Source organism: Micrasema longulum, unplaced genomic scaffold (genome assembly GCF_059751315.1).
Source record: "Micrasema longulum isolate JH-2025_06_02 unplaced genomic scaffold, ASM5975131v1 h1tg001656l, whole genome shotgun sequence".
In the NCBI taxonomy this organism is placed as follows: domain Eukaryota; kingdom Metazoa; phylum Arthropoda; class Insecta; order Trichoptera; family Brachycentridae; genus Micrasema; species Micrasema longulum.
Window position 1 is genome coordinate 204,585 of NW_028278835.1, and position 25,270 is coordinate 229,854.

At 33.7% G+C, this 25,270-nt stretch overlaps 1 protein-coding gene across 1 annotated transcript in view; it reads right to left on the bottom strand.

The window, feature by feature from the left end:
* Nucleotides 1-25,270, bottom strand: part of LOC148274422 (uncharacterized) — a gene marked incomplete at its 5' end in the record, with an annotated part of 91,297 nt that overhangs the window by 27,335 nt on the left and 38,692 nt on the right. The window contains 6 exons of the mRNA XM_088237139.1: nt 1,554-1,710; nt 14,720-14,923; nt 16,823-17,770; nt 18,821-19,353; nt 20,700-20,925; nt 25,024-25,138. Of these exons, the coding sequence (XP_088093265.1) occupies nt 1,554-1,710; nt 14,720-14,923; nt 16,823-17,770; nt 18,821-19,353; nt 20,700-20,925; nt 25,024-25,138 (2,183 nt within the window). The remainder of the gene's footprint in view (nt 1-1,553; nt 1,711-14,719; nt 14,924-16,822; nt 17,771-18,820; nt 19,354-20,699; nt 20,926-25,023; nt 25,139-25,270) is intronic.

Below are 25,270 nucleotides of genomic sequence, written 5' to 3' on the forward strand. Positions count from 1 at the left end.
CCTTTCGGTCCGAGACACTAGCCACGGGACCACAACCCGACTCAATAAATTGATTTAATAATAAAAATTAAATATATTGGCAGCTGTTTTTTTTATATCAATTCAAAACACTTTCGTAGATTTATTTCATATTTGATTACTGATAAAATCACGATATTTTTTTTTAATTTGTCAAAAATTATAACTAATTATTCAAATCAAATGTAGTTTTTGCCGAATGAATGTTGTCGCTCATTGAATTTTCCATACAAAAATAAATAGATTCTACTAATGTGTGTGTTTAAAAACTTTCACACAAGATTTGAACATCAACCTCAGTCATTAATTCATCAACTATAGTCCTTAAAATGTAACGTGATTAGAATGACAGTTGTCAAAAAAATGGACGACATAACTTTGTAGTAACGTCAAAGGAGTTTTTTTATATTGACACACGAAAAACCATTTGTATCTGGCGTGTTAAGTTATTTTTTTAATACAATGCTTGAAACATAAATCAACATTAGATAATATATAAAATCAGCTTTAAAACTAAAAGAAAACTAAAATAAACCTAATTATTAACGACGTTCTTACAAGGTTACATCATTTTGCAAAAACTTTAGGGATGGGACAAATTGATCGAATAAATAAATAATTGATTTGATGTTGTTCATGAAAAAAATATAAATGTCTCATTTTTTGGTGAATAATTGTGTTAAACACACTATAATAGCCTTGTTTTTGCGTTTTTTATATCAATTTTCGGATACAAAGTTTCATGATTGCATGAAATAACTGATAAAATCGATTTGATCAGTGATCAGCAATTTCCCATCACTAATGAAATTAGTTTGATAGCTGTCATTCTAATCAGGCTTTATTTTTAGGACTATGGTCGAAATGTCGAATCCATTCAACCAATCAGACAGTTTTTAAAACGTTCGCGGCTATGCCAGCTACGGCCGTCAAAATTGTGTCTGTCATTTAGAAAATTACGGCTATAAACGTCGGTCCAAAAAGCATGGTAATGAAAGACGATTATGGCTTATGTGAAAGCGAAATTATAAAAAACAGTCGGCAACAAATGTGTCTCAGTTAGTCAAATAAAATTTACTTCAAATTATCAACTACGGTAGAATCGATAGTATGTTTTAAAAAAATAACAATGTCATGAAATGTGTCCATTTGAGTCCATCCTGTGATAAAAAAATGTCCGTGAATGCGTTGATATTTTTTCCAAAATCAAACTAATGTAATCTATAAATATGCAGTCTGTCCGCCATTCAAAAGGTTATGTCTGTATGATTTTAAAATAAGTAATTTGTAAAACATTAAACTCTTTGCATACAGAATTATCCAGCTCTAACGACCAGCCTTTCATTAAAATCAAATCACTTTCCACTCAGGCTGACCAACCTCCCAGTCAAGTTGACTGGCCTTCCAGACATGTTTACCACCATTAGAGTCTGATTGACGGCCCTTCCAGACAAATTCATCATCCTTCCAGCCACACTGGTCAGTCATTTTTATCAGAATCACACGGTTTCGGGGGTCTATTATCTCGTGCGGACCTGTCTCCGTCCGCGCTGCCCTCCCCGTCGCTGGAGGCTGAGGAGCCCCTGGATAGGCCCCCCGGAGGGCGCAGCTCCCCGGGAACCACTTCTTCACTCCGATGGACGGTAAAGGAGCTCTTACCCTTTTTTCCGAAACCTAACCTACGCTTGCGACCTAACCAAACACCCAAATTCAATTGTATTAAGACAAATCGTATGAGATAATTAAAAATAGTTTTATTCCTATGATTTACTCAAATACTTCAATATTGTGGACCATTTTTATCGAGTTTTAAATAACTTAATATTGAAAAATGGGAATAGCATTGTGGCAGAATAGGTTTCGAACCTCGGACCTCTGATCTGTGAGTCTGCGATACTAGCCACAGACCACAAGCCGGTTTCACAAGTACTACAAATGAATTGATTTATTTAAATTCTGGGGCCATTTTCAATTATTCGTAAATAACCATGCCAGAAAATGAGAAGCAAGTTATGATAGTGCGGGGTTTAAATATTTTATCCAGTACCCAGGTACTTTTTAAAATAAATATTTATATTTGAGTTTTTATTCAGTCAACTGGAAAACCCTGCATTGACAATAAGTCTGACATTTGATCACAAGTGTTAAAAACAAAATATTTATAAAAGTATAATTTTTACGTTTTTTTGTTGATGAAAATATGCATTTTGTATTTTTCTTAAATTTTTGGTCCATCAATGGTAAAAAATATGCTGTGGTATAGAATGAAGCGAACCTCGGACCTTCGATCCGCTGTTTGCAAAAATTAAAATAAATCATTGAAAAGTGAGTGGTTGACAAAAATTACATACTTTTAAGAAATAATTTCTCAAAAGATTTATTTAGATCTAGCAATGTGCTATTATAAAGTAATTTAATATGCACAGCAGTTACAAAATTCTCTATTTAAAACGAGGTCTTATTTTTATGTTATATTTTAAAGGAACATACCAAACACAGAAGTAAATGTGCATATTCTATAGTGACACACTATTGATGGGATTTTTCACAAAGCGATTCTGCATAACTCTTACATCCATAAAAAAATCATCAAAAACAATGTTTTAATATATGTAAATAGTTTTTTATAGTTTTAGTTTTACATGAATAATTTTAACACTATAATTTTCTAAATAATAAAGGACTGAAAGTAAATAATATGGAGATTTTTTACATAAAGAAGGCTTTGAAAAATAATGTCCCATTAATTAATAATCAAGTAACTTTCCAATATAGTCCATTATTCGATATTTCATTGTAATGGTCACCCTACCCTCCCCCTCCCTTTTTTCCTCCTTTTCCGATTGTTAATCCTTTTGAAATATTAGCTTCATAAGTCATTAACCCTCGGTGAAGCATGTGTCTAACCTGCATGTCGATTTTATATTTTTACAAATCTACTATGGTGAAGGTGTGTAGTGGTATTTGCATGTTGGTGTAGTGTTGTTGTCCTGACGAAGAGATGGGTTACGTCTCGAAACCGGTAGACAGATACGTCGGTGAGTGGTTTTATACCAATTTTATTAACATAATACTACAATTTTCATTGGTAATTAATCAGTGGAAGTTAAATCAACACTTAAAGCTCGCTGGCTCAATAAAATGTGCGGTGGGTTAGATGAGACCCAGTTTTAAAAGTCGCCTATTAATTATTTTTTGCGTGTTTTTCAATATTATTTGATCATCGACATATGTTCTGAATCAATAGAAAGACGCGCGGTAAAGTTTTGCGTACAATTTCATTACATTGAGGTGGAAAATGAAGCATGACTTTTCACATAGGTAATCGATAATTTTCAAAACTACTGGGTATAATCGGACCCATTGTAAATGAATGATTCTGAAAAAAAATATTATTTCGGTAAAAAAAAACGTGTCCACATGAAAATTGTTATAATATCAGCCAGGAAAAGGTCATTATTATTTCCCAATCTACAGCTAATGGTGCATAGGGCAATGCATTGGTATACCAATTGCAATAAATCTGGTTCATTTTCAGGCGATCAGTCTTACACTTCAATTACCAGTCCAGGAACAATGAAATATTGAAATGTAGAACCGTCTCCGGGAATTAAACCCGGGACCTCAAGTATGGTAGGCGAACCTCTACACTACGAAGCGGACATATCTCCATTCGATTTCCTTTTTCAGGAGTCGAAAACCTTGTTCAGAGTGCAGGTGCACAGTTAGTACAACTGACGTTAAGTAAATGGGCACATTATTCCTATAATGATTTGTTATTTTTATTTAAAATATTGAAATCAATAATCGCCACCCCTTGTACATAAAGCAAATAATTAATTATTGTTACATAAACAAAAAGAAAAGTCAGTTTCATAATTAAAAATTTATCATCTTCAATTTTAATTATGTTCAAAATAAAATATTGTTTTTTAACAGAACAACAATAAATATGTTAAATAGTATACCCAATTGAAATGATATAATAACTTATATTTAATTATAAATTTAAAATACTTGGTACACTTCCATTTATTTATTTGACCGATTAGCGCCGCCACCCTCTAATGGACATCTTCAGACTAGAGGGTGAAAGCACTAATTGGTCAAATAACAAGCGGAAAGTGTACCAAGTATTTTTAAACTTAAATTTAAATATAACTAATTAGAAAATGCACCCACCTGAACCCAGGACACAGGTATGGAAATCATTTTGAACTAACATTTGACGTTTTTTGAACTAATTATGTTTATTAGAAAATTGATAAATAAAAAAAATATTTTTCATTGTTTTTTTTTATAAATATTTATACGAATAAAAACATTGTTAAAAGAAACAAGAATCGTTTTTCCATTATTTAAATTGATTAGCTTTACTGGTAGAGTAATATTTGATTATTTAATTAAAATAGAATCCTTCAGAATTTTAACGGTATTACTTTGATATTGCGCAATAATATCATAACAATCCTGCCGGCCAGTCCGTCTACCGCGTGATAAGTTCTTCTCTTCGCCGCTAGGGGCACTGCCGGCGCGATAGCTAGTACCACGTGATCCGTAGCATTAGCGTTCACAGCGCTTCAAAACGCTCGTAATACTAGTTTAATACTAACCACTTTAGTTTTATTTCAATTTCAAATTATTCTCAACTTTACCTAGTTTCCATTTATATTTTAGAACATAAGATTTTCTCATCTTGACTGTTATTTTTTACTGACATTATGTTTCTTTTTGAATTAATTTTTATTTCATTTTCTTTAAATTGTTTAGTTTTAATTATTCTATTAAATAAAATATTTAATAATATGTGTTACATTGTTATTAGTTCACTGCTGTCATTATTTTTGTAATAGGTTTTTGAACAGTTTCAAGATATTGAAAAATTTGCTATATCTCAGATTTAGCTAGTGTAAAAATAATTGCCGGGGAGTGTCATTTCTAAGGTAAAGAGTAAAATATGAATTAAAGAAATATGTATATCTTTTTCTCGCACAAATGTATTCGTGTACGTTGTGATTTGTTGTCTGCAGTTAGCAAGGCAATAACGTGTCTATTTGTTATCCGCCATACATATATATATCATAAAACAATTGTTTTTTTAAAATTTTCATAGATGGATATAGAGTTATTCAGTATCTGCCCAAAATAAACATCACAGCTGCCGGAATCTAATATTGCAAAACAATAAAAAAAACTTGAATAATATATTATGTTAGAAATAACCGATTTATATAATTCTTCTTAATCACAATTTAGAGCAGTTTCTTAGACCAAAATTCGCAAACATAATTTGACAATATATTTTTCATTAAATATATTCTTATCATCACAGAGTGTGAGGACTGAGAACAAAAAAGAGCCATTCATTATTTTTTTATTGCTAAAATATTAATATAGAGTCATGACGAATAAAAAACTATTATTTAGTCAGCAAAATTACTGTCCAGTTGGCACTTTCATGTTTCAAAATGATATTATTTTTTTTCATACATAAACAGAAAGAAAAGACAATATCATAATTAAAAATTTATCATCTTCAATTTTAATTATGTTCAAAATAAAATACTGTTTTTTAACAGAACAACAATAAATATGTTAAATATGATACCCAATTGAAATTATATAATAACTTATATTTAATTATAAATTTAAAATACTTGGTACACTTCCTTTTATTTATTTGACCGATTAGCGCCGTCACCCTCTAATGAACATCTTCAGACTAGAGGGTGAAAGCACTAATTGGTCAAATAACAAGTGGAAAGTGTACCAAGTATTTTTAATCTTAAATTTAAATATAACTTGTTTTACAATTACAATGGAATTCCTCCAAGAATTGTAAACCCAATTAAAAATGAATATTTGTTTTGATCCGAGAAAATCTCATTTTGTGATTGAATTTATATCATCGGTCTATATTTTATCCTTTCTCGTGCTGCCTCCACACATCTTGAGCCAACTTAATTTTAGAGTCATTGAATTTGCAATTAATGTTTTGTGTTGATATGAACAGTCACAAAAATATTAATTTGTTATTTTTCAGTCTATTATTTCTCATTCTTGCTGACGTTTCTGACGGCGTACATCATCCGGGCTGATGTGCGCTGGGTGATGGTGGAAACTGCAATGCTGTCCAAAATGTCAGCAAGAAATAATGCCCACCACAAAAACATCACAAATATATTCAATTTATTATAGAAATAAAAAACATATTAATATGGTCGGATACATAACTCAGAAATTCTGATGGATGTAAGTCTATTCGTACAGCATCGATTGTTTTACCTACCACGATGCAGAACCAACCTGCCTAAACGCATCACCTCGGATGTTGATATATTTCACGACAGTGGGCCTTCCCTTAGGAAAGCACTTTCTAACTTTTAATTTTTCTTTTTACATTTTGTTATATTATTTTAATAACATAACTATCTACTGTAATTTGTGATATTTTATTGTATTAAGAATGAATTTCTGTAATGTTTTAAATATCCGAATAAAATGAATGATGATACTTATGTAATAGGGTGTTTTCACACTTGAACATTTTTTAGTCCCTGGACTGGTACCTGAAGCGTAAGATTGATCATCTTACCTTCATGTAACAAAAATGATCAAGATACGCCGCAATCGGTGTACCAATGCAGTGCCCTATGCACCATTAGGTGCTGATAGGGAATGATGATGATGATGAGGATATACCCGTAACACTTTGTAAAAAGGTCATTCAGACAAAAACAATTCAATTAATGTTATGTCATTTTGACATATGTTTACTCGTTGATCGGAAAACAAAACGCAAAAAAACAAACAAGCGATAGAACGCCATATGTCGCTGTCTTTGCATCCCTAGTAACATACTTCCCAGATACACAAATTCTTCTACCTGATTCAGAATATCTCTGTTCACACTGATCTCACATTTAGTTATATTTTCATCCCTCTCAAAAACCATCACTTTCGATTTATCAACATTCATAAGCAAATCGCTTTTCTTGCATACATCGTAGACTTTTGTTACCAAGACTTTGGAAGACAATACACCATAAAACGGCTAACTCCGTACCATAAGGGCGACAAAGACCAGAAAGACCCAAAATGCAGTGGATGGACTGCATCAGCGCAGATACGGTAACGTTGCAAGTGGGAAACTGGAGAAGATGGGCAGCAGACCGACCGGAGTAGAGAAGACTCCAGGTTATAGCAAGGCCCACCCAGGGCTGATGATGATACCAATTGATTTTGTATTGGCCGATTTAATTTTGTAATAAGAATTATGAAAGGTCAAGACAAGGATTATTGACAAAATCAAGAAAGAAGGTGTGCATTGGTTTCGACATGTAGAGTGAATGATCAATGAGATTTATGTGACAATGCGAAAGTTGATGGATGCAGAAAACGAGAAAGATTGAGAAAGACATTGAATGACCAAATTCAACAAATACTCGAAGATGGACATGCTAATCGTAATAATCATCTTGTATGCATGAGATGTACGAATGTAGAGGAAGAACTGTATGTATGCAAAGACGTAGTAAAGTGGCATTCTATCCACTCTGCCTGCATCTATGGGAAAACCGCGTGATTGTTTGTTTGTATAAATATACCAGTCTCAAAGATGTCAAGAAAGCGATGAAACCGGTTGTGTTTATTCCAAAATTATGAATTCAAGCATCACTTGTCTTTTATTTCTATAATAAATTGCAATGAACTTTCGACAAGAATTTTCACTAACAGACTGAAATGTTTGGAAATATCTGAAAGGGTGTAAAAACCGTCAAAATCGTGATATTTGCGGGCAATTGATTTTTAACATAGCAAACTATTTAAGTAAATATTTGCATATAACTATTTATCGACTTTTCTGTGTTTGCCTGTTTCATCAGGACACTAATTACACTAATGTGCAAATCCCACTGTGCATGTTGATATATCAACACTAAATTTGAACAACCACTAAGATAGGCCAGATCTTGTCTTGAGTTAGTAATTATTATTGAATTTTTCGTCCTAGCTTTCATTTTCTTTATTTTTGTTTTATTTCAATTGTGCCTGATGTATAATAAAGATTTGTGTTTGCCATTTTTTTTTAATGAACTAAGTCCGTTAATAAATAAATTAAAAATAAGATGCTATTAATTAATTACAAATTTGTTGTAAAATAATGAAGGAGGATATATTATTGACTAATTTGTTGTATTTCCTTTTCGTTGTGTCCTCTTCATTTGGAAAAAAACGTGTCCTGACAAAGAGACGGGTATTGAAACCAGTAAACATAGAAAAGTCGGAAAGTGGTTATTTACAAATATTTACTAATATTTATTGAAATTTTGGAGCACAAAGTTTCAAATATCAACATTAATATTATTGTACGATTCTACTCAATGGTCATAGGCAAACGTTGGCGTTAAATGTGTGGAGGGAGCATTCCACTCGCATTGCTGTCTACAAAGTACAATACCTACCTTGTTTGGAAGTATTCTCCATGTTCCACATATAATCCGGTTCGTCCATCTCTTCGTTGGTACTTGCAATTAACTCTCTGTCTTATATCCGGGCCGGGGTCTACTGTGCCAACAACGTCTGAACTAACTCAAAACGATCTCTTATATGTAGTCTTTATTCACACTTTAATCTTTAGTCAATGCGACCTGTGTAGATCTATTGTGACGAGTCCCCGTAAATTAATTCTCAGCCTCCAACCATAGGTCTTAAGAGCCGAGTTACTGAGTGGAAGAAAGGTGATCTGATATTGATGCGAAGGTTTTCGCGGTCACTGTTATCAATGTGTTTATTTTTTGGGTGATACCGTGTGTGTTGAATTTGTTCCGACGTTTCGATGTGATAAAGCGCACATAGGACAAACAGGGCGCACAGCAAAGACAAGGATTGACGGACAAAAAGAGCGCGTAAACTTGGGCACCCTGACAAATCCGCAATAGCGGAACGCTTTATAGACACCGGACATTTTTTCGCCTTCGAACTGAAAATTTTTCATAAACCCAATAATTACAGTGCACGAATAAAAAAAAGAGGCAATTGAAATACACAGACACCCAAATAACATAAATAAAGACGACGGGCTTAAATATAAAGTCAACATGGTTCCCAGCACTACATACTACAAACACGAATAAATGTGCCTACTGCCGACTGCGGCACGGTACAAATTACTAGTACTTAAACACATACGTTTTTCTACAAAACAATAAGTTTACCCTGAAAATGGCTCCTACAGTGGTAGCCGAAACGTCAGAACAAATCCAACACACACGGTTTCACCCAAAATATAAACATATTGATCTCATATTGCTAAATCTCCTCCTCCAAGCCCAGATCCTTAAAGTATCGGGCTATTAAGGAGAGGCACCCTATAAGGGCTTTGGTAATAACCCTCACTTGGTTTCGGCTCAAGTTTCATTAGAGAACATTGCTAGTACTCTTTTAGTAGTTCCTTAACATGGTCATAGCCAGGTGCATTTATAGCCTTTAAAAGTGTTTAATGATTTGCCAGAACTCGGGGATTTTGGAAATGTCTCTACATTTTATAAAAACTTTTCCTCGTCCACTTGAAACAGCTCAGGGATGGAGCATATAAATCAAGCCCCATAGTGATAAGCCAACGAATATGAGAGGTTACTTTAGATATATATTTGTGAGAAATAACGTACACAGGTAGATTGCAGATTGAGATCTTGAGATCTGAGTCACAATCATTCCATTTCAACAAAAGATCCACTACAATACATCAAAGCTATTCTCATACCTAAGGGTAAAACAGTTACGAAAACTTAGAAGGTCTTTTTTATTTTACCAATACCTAAGGATTTATTTAATAAACCTGTTGATTGGTTTAAAAAAATCCTTCGTTTTAATATGTCATATTTAAGTATCAAAGATTTGGTAATACATTTCCGCTCAATACAGATTTTGCTTAAAGAGCTGAAATTCACACCACAAATAAATTATTACTGCTTTCTAAATAAATTGATCAAATACAAATATGTTTATGCTAGATTTCGTTTTGTGCCCAGTAGACCGCAGTCGGGTGACTCGTGATAATAATATTCATAACAAATCAATTCCAACTGTCAAAGAAGACGTGGACGGACAGTGGAGGAACCTGGAGAATGCGGCACACAGATGGCGGCAAACAAGCAAAACACAATCAACAAACGGCAGCCTGCGTGTTCAATGTTGTCAAACAGCAAAATCCACGCCACTGGGGCGGACATTTTGAATGATTGAGGGTCATTTTTTCTATGGATCATCACGTTTCAGGCGTTTTCATTTATTTATAATTTTAAAGACTCGTTACGGTTATATAAACACATTACAAGGTCAAGTCATGTTATGTACACAAGACTTGATATTTCTCTCTTATTGTTTTAAATGATGAATTCGTATTTTTTGTAATCTTCAAATGGACATTTTCACACCCGATTTGGAAAGTAAAATTTGTATAGATGACTTTATTAATCAATAACTGATTAACACTAATACAAACACAGAGTTTAGGAGAAAAATAAAACTTACATATTTATAATTTCTGGTGAATTCATGTTCATATTTTATTGAGACTACACTAAGGAAACTTAGTGATAAAAGATAAATCTTAAAGCATGCTTCACTACTCTGAAGTAGATAAGCTGGCTTGACGTTTCATGGACTTGAGAGCCCTTTCACGCAGTTTCTTTTCTAAATCTTCATTGTTGGGTTTGCCACTTTTTTCGGGCTCACTCTCAGAACTTGATTTTTTCGATTTAGAAGATTTTTTGTGCTTCTTATGTTTCTTGTGTTTCTTTGAATGTTTCTTGTTTTTTTTTGCATGTTTTTTAGATTTTTTTGGTTCATCACTATCAGATTCTGAAGAACCGGATTCTTTTTTATCTTTTCTAAATTTTTTCTTTGACAACTTGTCACTGTCTGAAGATGAAGCTTCTTTCTCACGTTTTCTGGACTTCTTCTCACTTTCAGCTCGTTTTTGTATTCCCTCTACATTTGGATCTTTAGATGTGGGAGATAAAAGCTTTCCCTTCACGGCTTTGCTATCTTCGACATGTTTTCCTTTCGAGGACTTGGACTTTTCAGGAACAGGAGACCGGTCTGTATTTTTAGAACTATAAATATCTTTAGTTTTCTTCAACTTTTTTACTTCTGGCTCAGAACTGTCGCTTGATTTGGAGCGCGGCATTTTGTTTTTTTCGGTTTTTGAACTTTTCTCTACTTCACTGTATAACCATGCTAAATGTTAATACAAAAACTATTTATCTTTGCTACGCGAATAATGAATGTCCGCTAATTCAGCAACACATCTATACATATACCTTATACACGAGAGAGCACGAAGATAGAAGTCATAACAAGGAAGACAGAGACGCTGTTCTGCGGCGGGTGTCGTCTTAAACAGATTTAGTCTTCAGTCTGTTGATGACAATGATGGGGGATGCACACGCGTAACATGAGCAGCGTATTTGTGATTTTTTATTTATTTTACTATGGTAACAGGGCTAAAATTTATGTTTATTCGCATAAATTATGGAAAAATAATTATTAAACAGAATGACTCCATGTTTTTCATTTTTTCAAATGTCTGACCTTTAGAATATTCCGTCTTTTACTAGTGGTAACACAACGTTACATCACCGCGCGCAAAGGGATTATTTACCACTGTATTTTAAGAGTTTATTGATTTTTAATTTGTCTCCAGTATAATTTTTAAGTAGTGGTAAGTTGTAGTCATAAAATTAAGAATAGTCCAGAAACCGCATACGCGCATCAAACAGAAGGCGACTAAACTACTCTTAAAGAATTAGTTTTACGTTTTAACCCATTAGTTTCTTTGTAGACGTCGCTCAGTACGCAACTCCAGATTTAAATTTAACTATGCCGTGTTGAGTCGTTTTAAAGTGTAGAAATACTGCTGAAATCTTAAAGAAACAGGATGGGATCACATTTCATGTGTAAGTAGCAAATGCGTGTGTAAGTAGCAATGCATTACTTAAAAATTAAAGTATTTTTCCATCTGTCAGATTGTCAAAGAAAACTAAATGGACATTTTTTTAGTGTTGCCAGGGTAGTCAAATTGTTTGCGCTACTTTAGCTCATCTAATGAGAGAACTAATGAAAATTGAATCTCTCGAATTGAACAACGCCGTGGTGGACATTTGACCGACATTATCTTTAAAACATCAAATATTTATATGACATAAAAATATCCGTAATATCCATGATATAAAATTTGTTTTATTTTTTAAGTTCATTTATTAAATGACCCTTTACTTATCTACTATGTGACAATGGATGTTTTCGCGTGTACAATAAAATTTTATAGAAATTAACAAATCGCTTTTTTTTTAAATATAATCATCTTACATTTTTTGTGTTATGATTATATTTTTCGCGATCTGGCAACGTTACGTGGTGACTTCACGCATGCGCGCGGCGAAAGTGGAGGGTTTTTTGGACACAGTCCGATGTATTCAAATATGATTTTACGCTCCTACTGGACTATTCTTAATTATATGGCTGTAGTGTTCAACTCCATTATATTGTATTTTTTATAGTACTTGCATTTTTAGTATTGTCGCGTTGTTTTTGTCTGGTATTATACCGTGGTAAATTACAGCACAGAACACCCAGGCTTGAGTAAAACTACAAAAAAAATGTGATCTCACAGGAAATACCCGGAACTCACAGTGTGTGAGGCTAGCGAATTAGCCATTACACTATGGGGTTATTTTAGTTCTAAAAACATCTTCAAATATTCATCATCAAACTTGTGCGTAGTTAGAAAATAATAATAAAAGCCAAACTTCAGCATTTACAAGTTCGCCAAATCCCGGGAGTTCATTAGTTCAAGCCTATAGAATATATATTTAATCTATGGCTTTCTCTATTCACAGATCAGAGAAAGCCATAGACACCGTCCCAAACCGCGGCAAGCCAAACGCCCGATACACGTGTGGAGCGGTGGAGCCACCTTTTTAAATGTAATGATCCATAGAGAAAATGACAATCATAATATATTCTAATTATTGCCATTCATTCCATAGTTTAAACATTGTTTTCAAATTATGGTCAATTTCATCAAAAGTCAAAATGGCGATGACTTTAATATATTACACAAAATTGAATAAGCAGACTACAAGGGACATGTGCAGTGAGGAAGGGGCAATTCGTGTCACATTATTAATCCAATTCAATATTATCAAAGTATTCATTGAAAACAAATCATAATAAATACATATATTATATTTGAGGGGAAGTTTTCGGGAATGTTTGATAGGAGAGCATCTTATTATAAACTCATTATTAAATTTTGACGCTTTTTAAACAACTGATACAGTATTTTGTCGCCAGTAATATAAAACTTAAATTTTAAATAAAACGTTTTAAATTCTTTACACAGTTCTTACTCAAAAAAAAATCTGAAATAGAAATGGTGTTACATTAAATAATGACGGTTTCTATTGGAATTTGATGAGAAAGATAAAAAAAAACATTTCGTAGACTTAAGTAAAATTTCGCCATTCGAATATAACAAACTTCATCAAATCGTTAAAAATTTGAGATAACTAATTATTTTTAACTGATTTATATTTTTCATCAAATCAAAATGGTTTGTCGATTTCAAAATTCATCTTGTCCAGTTTTTATCAAAAATTAACTGAGAATGACCTTTTGTAGCTTATTAAAGGAGGCACATAACTCTTTAATAAAAAAACATCTGAAAAACTGGAAAATAATATAAATTGTCCATTCTGAGTTGCGTAATGTTTATTTTGTACTTATTTTTTATTATAACAAATAATGAAATAAAAATAGTTATATTTTCTCCGCTTAAAACAAAAAAAATATTGCTATAATTCATCTTGTTCCTTTAAAACATTTTAAAAGTGCCATAAAATAGTTATAAAATTCTATCTGGTCGGTCTTTAAATAATTCATATTTTAGCCATAATTAATTTTATTTAATGAAGAACTTTTTTTAGCAAACATTTTTTGTGACGAGATGAACTTTGAAAATGGGCAAATGAAATATTTTTTCTATATTCAAATTTAGTTTTTGAACACGTCATTTATATATTTTAAAATAATTATAATCTAATTATTATAATTCATTTGCCAGCATAATTTATAAGTTTTAAGTCAATTTATTATCACCTACATTTATTTGATACATGAGCAAATGGCTTTTTTCGGCCATTTTGAACGTTCACGTGATTTTAAATGTTGGCATCAAAAACATCTGGTCTTATTTAGCCATTTCAATGGAGAAGTTCAGTGGTCTTATTTAGACTATTGAATTAAGCCAAAAAATACAAATTTAATTTTTGTGTATAGTATTATCATCGCTATGATTCTCAACCTTTGTAATTTTGAAAATCCCACTGAAACTTCGAAATTTTACCGCCACCGACGTCACGGGCTTCAAGTCTGTGAGTGTTTCTGACATTTAAAGGTTAAACACGTACAATTGTAAAAACAAATTATTTGTACCCGCTAAATGTCGAAAAATATGGCTACCAAACATGGTTGCTTGTTTGCCACAACATGGTCACACGATCTGTGACGTTGCAAAGTAGTTTCATTTTTATGATTTTTTCATAAGTTTTTGGGAAATTTCGCCCTAAAAGTAAATGAATTAAACTTCCGCATTGTTATATTATCTACGGCGGTTTCAACACACGGGCCTTACCTGTGGCCGATAGCTGTGACGTAGAGTTACTCTTTTTGCCCATGTTGCCAAAGTGGGCGCTCGCCCTCAGGGGCTCCACGGGCACGTGGCCCCCCGAGGAGGCTGTGCCCCCTCCGCCGCCGCCCCCGCCGCCGCCACTCCCTCCGCTGTTGCTACTGTTGGGCGTGTTTCGCATGCATACGGCTGTGTCACTAAGGCTGCCATCTAGAAACGATGTGTTATCTTTTTTAAATAAATAAAACACGCTAACACATTAGAATATGGATATATTCAAAGAGTTGCATAAGAAATAGCGTCAAATAAAACACTTACCACACCTTTCCTTATAAAAACACTATCAATTTCAGAACAATAACGGGAAGACGCACTATTACCTTATGACAACTCACAGTTCAAAACTGATAGATTTGTTTCTTACCAAAAGATGTGTCCGCCTACTGCTTTTGTCATAGTTTCTAGTGTTAAAAGTTTTTTGACTGGACACATGTAGCAATTCTTATTATATTGTGTTTTATTAACCAATGGTCATTTACTGGGGGTTGGTCATTTACTGGTGCTTTGACCCTATGTTGATATTTATTTCATTGTGTAATTTTTTTACTTTATCGACTTATCTATAGGTACTATTTAATATGTAAAAATGCCGTTAATGCGTTTATAAGTAAATATTTTACTGTGTGTTATAAAGTAAGGTAATTCTACAACTAGGTAACTTCAAAACCAGCATTTTGGTGAGTTATCCACTAAAAACACACCTTTGTATCCTCCTCCATGCATGCTACAGATAGACAAGTCATGATTGTAATGAAGCATTACTTGTCTATTCGTAGTATTCATGGAGGAAGATACAAATATGTACTCCTTGATACAAATATATACTCCTTGACTATGCGGATGTATGTTATCCAGATGCTAACTCTGAATTACTTGATAAGTTAGAACGATTGCAGAATATTTGCGTACGTTATATCTTTATATAGATAGTGTATTATATTAGTCCAGAGCTTACTTCTTCCACTCCTTGACTATTCGGATGTATGTTATCCAGATGCTAACTCTGAATTACTTGATAAGTTAGAACGATTGCAAAATATTTGCGTACGTTATATCTTTATATAGATAGTGTATAATATTAGTCCAGAGCTTACTTCTTCCACTCCTTGACTATGCGGATGTATGTTATCCAGATGCTAACTCTGAATTACTTGATAAGTTAGAACGATTGCAGAATATTTGCGAACGTTATATCTTTATATAGATAGTGTATAATATTAGTCCAGAGCTTACTTCTTCCACTCCTTGACTATGCGGATGTATGTTATCCAGATGCTAACTCTGAATTACTTGATAAGTTGGAACGATTACAGAATATTTGTATACGTTATATCTATGATCTTCGCAAATTTGACCACATAACCAAATATCGCACGCAACTAAAGTGGCTCAGTATCAGGCATAAAAGAATAATTCACATTCTATCACTTCTTCACAATATTTTAAATTATCCCACTTCACCTGTTTATCTGAGAGAGCTCTTCCAACCTCTATCACAACACGGACTATCTCTTCGTTCTAGTAACGAGATAACCCTTTTAATACCCTTTCATTGCTCTAATTTTCTTGCCTCCTCTTTCACAGTAGTAGCTGCTCAATTGTAGGATAATCTACCCACTAATGTTAGAGACCCCTTTTTTATTTACATTTAAGTCAAGATTGAAATATCACTATCTAAATATTTAAGTTGTTCCTTTATCCTTCTTTTTTCCTTCCAATCCTCTCTCCTCTCTTCATAGTATAGTGTTATTTTTTATATTCACAGTATAGTGTGCATTTTTGTATATTTTTATTTAGTTAATCTTTGTTTTTAATTTTTGTATAAAATTGAAAGATTCAATATGTCCGTGTACTTGTAATTTTCTCAAACTGAACGGTTTGGGTAGGTAGGAAGAAATCACCTTAAGGCAATATGCCCGCCCTTATATGTATGTAAAGTGTTTAATAAATATGTTTTTATTGGATAACTTGCAAATGTTTATTGTAAAGTTACCTAGTTGTATTAATTACCCCCTTGAAATAATATATATTTATAATATTCTGTGTTACCTGTTTTATCTTCAGGTGGGACATCAGCATTGCTCAGACTTCTCGTGAACTGGGATCTATGTCCATCTCTTCGATCTCGCTGGCTCGTCCTTTCCCCTCGTTCGCTGTGGCTTCCTCCATCTCTGTACTCGCTGTTCGTCCCGCCAGTTTCATTATTCGTTTTTTTAATGGAGGGTTTTTTCGCCGTCAATTTCCCGGTGGAAGATGCGGATTTTTTCGCCCCCGGTTTTTTGAGGGAATTCGACCGCTTGATGGACGGTTTTTTCGCCGTTGTTTTGGCGGTCGATTTGACGGATGACGAAGACGATTTCCGGACAGAGTTGTTGGCAGCAGCGAGAGATTGCAGGGTTTTGAGTTGCGGCAGACCGGACGTTCGCCGTTTATTGTCGGGCGTAGGTGGAGCAGGTTGGGGAGACAAAGCAACAGAATCATTAGCAATAATATTACAGGAATTTCTAGCCTTACATCTAGCATTGCTACTACTTGGACTAGCATTTTTATTGCAAACGATCTCTTTATTTGAGGAATGTGATTTTTTTATTATGGATGGGAGGGGTTCTTTAGAGGAAATGTCAAAGGTGCTATTCTCTGCCAAAACGGGGGATGTGTAAGCAGAATATTCAAAGTATTCAGGATTTTCATTAATAGAAACGGAACTTATTCGTTTGTTTGGTGCACCATCAACGGTTATGGAACCCATGGAGCTGGTGCGGTCGTACGAATTATTTTTTTTCTCTTCACTGTGATTTGGTAAGTCTCCAGTGCTAAGACTTTGTCTTCTATTATTAAATCTCTTCGCTCCAGCTTGTAGTTCTTCTTCCGTCATGAAGACGTCATCGGAATATTCTTCAATTGAACCATTTTCCAAAGACAGCTGTTTTAAAGTAGGGTATTTCTCCTTTGAATTTTTTCGGGCTTCTGAAATACTGTTTTCTGATGGGTCCTGTTCTGAAATTAAAGAATTTCTCGGTGAACTGCATTTTAAAAATAAGAAGTGTGAACTGCTGACATTGGAATCTTGCCTTGCGCATAATTTTTTTGAATCCTTTGAATGACTTTGAAGATTCTTCCCTTCTACTTGTTCCTTCTCATTTTGTTCTTTGGCCCCTTTTTTTAGAGAATTCTCACACTCTGCATTTGGCTTATTTTTATATTTATTACATTCATCTTGTATCTTGTTTTCAGCAACAAACACATGTTCGTAACTGGAGGTAAGGTCTAGGGATAAAACTTTCTTTCTTTCTTTTGTTGACTTCTCTAAAAACTCGTTCCTTACATCATCGATGATAGATCGAATTGAGTCTATACTATCAAATCTATGTTCAGATTGTTCATTAGGGATATTTTTAATTCTAGATTGTTCGATGGGAGATGGATGTTGTCTAGTTTTTTGTGGCACATCAACTGATGATTGCTTGGTGGGTTGACGATTTTTGCTTGTACTTGGCGTATCAAAACTTGATAGGTGTATTTCTGTTTCAGCCCCGCTACATTCACTATCGTAACCGTACAAGTTTGAATGTTTGACAGCTAATTTATTTAGTCCTTTCTCACTAACTGCTTTATATTTAGTATGTTTTTTATCATCGCTGGGCGCATCTTTATGATCTTCAAAGGAAGATTCGAGACTTCTCGAATCGCTTTTCTCGCTGAAAGTCTGTCTGTCTACCTTAGTTATTTTGAGTTTATCAAAGTTTAAGCACATGTTGGATCCTTTGGACACCCAGCCAGTATCAGAATCATATGAAATATCAATAACTCGTCCTTCAGATATGAAGAAATGGCTTCGTATTTTCTTGTTTTTGGGATTCAACTCAAATTCTACAGGTTTTACATTAACGAATTCTGTTTTCATATTAGTATGCTTGAAATGGTCACTCGGAGACTTATCGACACTTAGTTGTTGGATTATATGGTTTAACATTTCTTTTTTTACATATAGGTCACTGGTTTCTTCCGATTTAGAGAATTTTTTAGTAGTTTTCAGAAGATTGTTACTTGTTCCGTCGTTCGTATTGATTGCTGAATAAGGCGTTTCCAGTTTTGTTTCCACGCATCTAACATTTGTTTTAGGGTATTGCGGGCACTCAATTGTGTCTTTTTGTACACTGCTCCCATTTCTTAGATCTACTTTTACAATGAACTCTTCCTGATCTCGTGTGAGCTTGTAACAAGTTGGCATAACTGGAGTACCAGAGTTATCACTGCTTCGATCGCTGGAATCTTGTCCAGTTGCACTCATGCTTCTACTCAAATAGAACTTCCTAGTTCTCTCTTTGAGTGTTGTACTTGATCGGCTCCTGTTAATGGTCTTTTTCTCTTTCTTCGGATGTGGCTCATTCTCTTTCGAGTGAATCTTTGCGTTGAGGACTTTGTCCTGCACCATTCTGATAATGTGGTTAGGAAGGTTTACTTGCGGGAGTTTTCTGCGAGGAACGGGCACTTTGGGATCAGTAGAGGAAGAAGAGGATTGTGCCCTACTCTTGGACAGGGGAAAAGAAGCGGGAAGACTATATTGGTGGTAAAGCTGACTGCAAGTTAATAAATCTTATTAAAAACATATTCTATTATTCCAACTTTAAAAAAAAATATCAGCATAGCATAGTGCATAGAGCACAGCATTGTTAAATAAAATGCAGCGTATCTTGATCATCTGCTACAGAAAAGTAAAGTGATCAGTCTTGCGCTTCAGGTGCCAGTCCAAGGACAATGAAATACCTCAATGTAAAATCCCCTTTAAAAACAAATATTTTATCAAACCTTGGACCTAAAGCACGGTAGTCAGTAGTAATCTGTCGGTCTAAAAGTAATTTTATTTTAGTTACATAAAACTTTTAAGTATATTTTTTAACAGGAAAACCTTTAAAAAATATTGGTTTTATCTAATTCGTTTTTTTTTTATTATTATTGCGCGATTAAAAAAAACATTCGTTTTAAAATGGCAAAATCGTATGATTTTCTAATTTTCCGTTCGTTTTACAAGACTACAGCCTGAAGGAACATTCTACGAATTATTCTGGTAATTAATAAAATATTGTAGATTTTCTTGGTGCGTAGATTTTCGTATGTTGGATTAGTTCTAAAGTTTCAGCTACCATTGCAGGAGCTATCTTCAAGGCAAACTATCTGTTGTGAAGAAAAAAAATGGGTTTATTTTTATTATAGGCAGGCAGCCTGTGCGCCAGCATCTCGTGCACTGTTTTTTGTCTATGCTTTTCATCCTTTAAATAAGCATCCAAACAGTTTTTTCACTGGTTGACCGAAATGGAATGGATGACGGGGCTTGGCAGTTTATTCCAATCTGAATTATGAAACAGTACAAACTACTGCAACGGAAAACGTATGTGTTTATGACACGGCATAAACTACTGGAAAGGAAAATGTATGTGTTTATGACACGGCACAAACTACTGGAAAGGAAAATGTATGTATTTATGACACGGCATAAACTACTGGAAAGGAAAATGTACGTATTTATGACACGGCACAAACTACTGGAAAGGAACATGTATGTATTTATGACACGGCACAAACTACTGTAAAGGAAAATGTATGTCTTTATGACACGGCACAAACTACTGGAAAGGAAAATGTATGTGTTTATGACACGGCACAAACTACTGGAAAGGAAAATGTTTGTATTTATGACACGGCACAAACTACTGGAAAGGAAAATGTATGTGTTTATGATACGGCACAAACTACTGTAAAGGAAAATGTATGTATTTATATGACACATATATATTTAACCCAGAAGAGGGATCCTGCAACAGTAGCCAAAATGTCATGCTGCCAATTTTGACAAAAACATGACAGGTATTAAACTCAACATTTTAGGGTGTATCTGGCTCTAAGAAAAATATAGTTGGGTACTGACTGCAGATGTCCGTGGTCCCTGTGGTGGCTGGCCCGGGGGCGCTCGCTCTGCGTGGAGAAGGCGCTGCTCGCCACGCTCTCCATGTCCGAGTCCGGCAGGTCCCCCGAGGGGGGCGCGCCCCCGGGGCCCGGCTGCGCCCCGCCGCCGCGCCCGCCGCGCCGCCCGCGCGCGCCCCGGCTGCCCGACAGCTCCGAGTCCGACAGGCCGGTGTAGTGGCGCTCCCAACCTGGGGAGGGATGTGGTTTATCTGATTTTTTCAAAGAAAAGGCTTTAATTACACTGCAGCTGGGAAAACCAGTATAAATATTGTATCCTTTCATTTGTAAATACAATCCAATTTATGTAATAAGTAGATAAAAAGTTATTTTTAGATGCATTTTTAACAATTTCAAATTACTGATATATATTAAAATTGGGTTGTGGTCCCGTGCTAGTATTGTTGACTCACGGACCAAAGGTCCGAGGTTCAAATCCCAGTCAACCACAACTCGATTTCCATTTTTCCAGCACAAGTTATTTATGACTTAGGAAATGGTCTAAAAATAAAAATTAAATAGTAAATAATAAGAACTCAATATTTCAAAGTTTTTTTTTTTATAAAAAGCTTATTTTAGGGGGCTTAATTATTTTCCATGTATTAGATTGTAGCTAGTATAGAAATAACGTGTTTATTTATTAGTTTTAATTAATAAATGATTAGCCTTTAACATACCGTGCGAAAAAACATTTAGCCAGCGGTTGGCAAGCTAAATGTCAAGAAAAGCATTTGCCATAGTAATTGTAATTAAATTTTCACATTTTGTATTATATACTCCTAACTATTTTGCAAAAACAATGTATTGTATTATTTTTTTTAGAAAACGCCGATTTTTCGCCAATGAACTGTATTTATTTACGAGGAAAACAAAAAACAAACCGACACGAGCGTTGACTTAGAGATTACACACGTGCTGACTTATGACTGGGATAACTTAAGCATGTTCATTATTGTTCATTGTGATCGGTCAAATGCTTAAGCATGTTTTTAAGCACGTCGATAGTTAAATTTGTAGAAACAGAGAAGGAGAACATTTTTGAGAGGGGAATACGAGAGTCTATGCATATACAGGGCATATGACCTGTTATTGTCTGGTTTAAGTGGCTAACTCCCTTGGGAGAAAATTCAGCCAGTCTGCAAGCATTTGCACATACTCAAAACATTGTTTAATTAACTACCCGGTAAAAGAAGACGTATAAAATTTGGAAAATTGTTTTCAGGCGTTGCCTAGTAGGTGAATTGGTTCAGCCGGATGAATCTCACCCACATGATAAAGGTTTCAGCTCTTTTACTTCACAAAAGTCAACAGATGGAATAGTTGAGGAAATGTGGATGTTTGAACATGGGCAGAATGGTGAATGTTACACAGTGTGTAAAGTGGCCACTTAAACCAGCCAATAACAGGTCATAAGCCCTGTAAATGCCTAGACACCCATGTTCTCTTCTCAAAAGTGTTTTTTGTTTCTGGTGCAACAAATTGAAATATGAACAACTCCCTAGGGAGAAAATTCAGCCAGTCTGCAAGCATTTGGACATACTCAAAACATTGTTGACGTCGATAGTTATTTGATATTGAGCTACAGAAGTGTTCATGGTGGTCTCAATCCTTAGCATTGAGAGACCGGCTTGGAATAAGAAAAAGAAGAAGAATAAGAAGAAGTAGGAAACCATTTTTTATGTCCAATTTCTTAAGAAAAGATTTAGATTTGTATATTATAATTATTTGTTTTCGGTTTTAATAATAATATCCTAAATGTGACACAGTGGCAAATGATGATTTTATTTTCAGGTAAGCTATAAAAAATATCATATATTTGTACCTACATAGAAGGTACATAATATTATAATTTTATTTTATTTTTATTTTATTAGGGAAATCAGCAGTTCTAAATACATATTTTTAGTAAACAAACAGATATAGTGTATAAACTCAGAACTAATAACAGATTTCCACATAGTATACAAAGTTAGTAAAGAAAATATATTACATATCAAATAAATACATACAATTTATACATGTCAAAATGTTATTTTCATGTACTCAATAATCAAAGATTTTTTAAATATTAATTTTAAGAACATTAAGTTACTGTAAATTGGACGGGATAAGGACAAAAATGCTTGAAGAGAGGATAAGGAGGGGAGGGGAGATGTACATATTTATTATTATAATGTCTACTAAGTTACATAATACATTTTTAGTGTAAATTTTAAATCTGACAGAGTGATGTTTGTGTAATCTATATTTTTAAATTTTGTATTGTACATTGAAAAAGTCCTACGAAAAAAAGCATTTTTAACATACGATGTTGTACTCATTGGTACATGAAACAGGTGGTACCGTCTACAAATCCTGGCTGGCACATGTATTGATATTAAACCAAGTAGCTCTGTACAGTCGACCATTCCTGTCATAATTTTGTAAAGCAGTAGTTGGTCCGCACACACTCTGCGGTATTGTAGAGAAATGATTCCATGGAAGGTGGAGGCAGTGAGAGTAGTTACATAAGAAATACCGGTTTTGTATTTAAGGTACTTTATAAATTTGTTCTGAATATTTTCTATTCTACTTATATATATGGCATACTATTTCTATTCTACTTATATATATGAATGAAAGTAAATATACTATAAATGGATATTTTTTGTGGTTCTGTGTGATACAATAACTCTCATCCATGAAATCAACTCAAATGACGTAACTTTGGGATATATTATATTAATATATTATCCATTACTTTAATACATAACTCATTAAAAAATAAATAAAAAGTAAAACTATGAATTCAGTTGATATTAGGTATTCAATTGAAATGTCAACTGGCTGAACTGTTCTAGAAATTAATAGTGCTATAAACGGCCGCGTGAAGCGCTATTTGTCCTGCAATATGACGCATGAAAGTAATTATGGTCTTGTGTCAAAAGTACCATCTCAAAGAAAAATAGCCCTTAAGAAATAATGTTTGAAACACTGTTTTCCAAATCAAGAATCTTCAAATAATTTGTGTAATCTGCAAGTTTGATCTAGGAGAAAAAACCCGCTCTGGGGTAAGACATTCAAAATATAGTACACTTATTACTGGGCGCGCTTTATTAATATTAATATTTATATTAGGATAAAAATACGAACGGTGGAAATGATTTAAAATAAATGGTAATTTTTATTTGTTTTTCTGTAAATAAAGTTACAGTAAAACATTATCATGGTTAATCAAACATAATGGTAAGCTGCGCATAATCGCTTCTATACACGGTTCGCCCCTGTGTGACGGCACCCGAGTCAAGCCAGGTTTTTTCAGAATTTACCCGCCGAGCTTGAAAGATTACTCATCAATGCGTTAAAGAACGAACTAAGACGTTAAGATATGAACTCTTTTTTTCTACGATTTATTTTGTTGCCCTTTAATAATAAGGAATATTTTTGTGTTTTTTAAAAATATTTTTTATTTCCTTTTTTAATTACAATAAAAAAATACCACATTATCTTTTACAGAAAACTTTATTTTTTCTTTCTTATGTTATACAAAATTAGTACAACTGTCCATTATTTACTTTAGAAGCAAAAATTCTTTAACATTCTCTTGTATACCCACGAATAGGCCATGCCTTTGTGGGATTTTTTGTTTACTATTTTTCTATTAATATGTACTTCATTAATATGTAATTATGCTTAATTTTTTTTAATACTCAGTTTTATTTTCATGTTTATTGTAAAAAAAACAAAAGATAAAACGCCGCGTTGTTTTCGATATAAAATTTCTGTATAAAATATTAAACTACAAAGTAGATACTAACCTTCTAAATAAAATACAAATAAATGCAGGATTGAGAACACTCAGACATCGGGAAATATTTAAACTGCCTTTGTTTTCAAATAATGCTACATACCACACACCTATGGCCCTCATGTGTCGGGAATATAATATATACTGCCGAAACAATAAAATTGACATTTTTCATGATACTCTCTCAGCTTTTGCGAATAATCTCTTAGGAATAAATCTTATTCAATAAGTACACACGCACAACTTATTTTTTATTGCATTGTATCCTGTATAAACAAAAATATTAAAAAATACGTATTACAACTTAACGTATAAATCTATTTTGTGTAATTCTATAATTAAAGATATATATGCATGTTAAATTATTTCGACGAATGCTTTAAATTGTATGTTTTCTAGTATGTATCTTTGTTAAAAAATAAAAAATAAAAAAAATTGAAAAAAAAATATATAAAAAAAAGCATGTAATATATTTACAAAAATATGATGTATGACGTCATACCTCCAGCACCGGTGCTTCTGTAGGTATGCGCTGTATTTCTGTGTGTGACTCCTCTCTGCCTATCGTCCAAATCCTGTCCGCTCCAAACGCGATCCTTCATGGCCCGCTGTATCGTCTAAAAGGGAACACATTTGTCTTGTTATGAGGAATTTCAGTTTAGATTTGTCGCCCTCGCTACATCTTATGGTTTTAATATGTTTAAGAAAGGACACCTTTATATGCATTCACATTATATCCCCTTCACTCC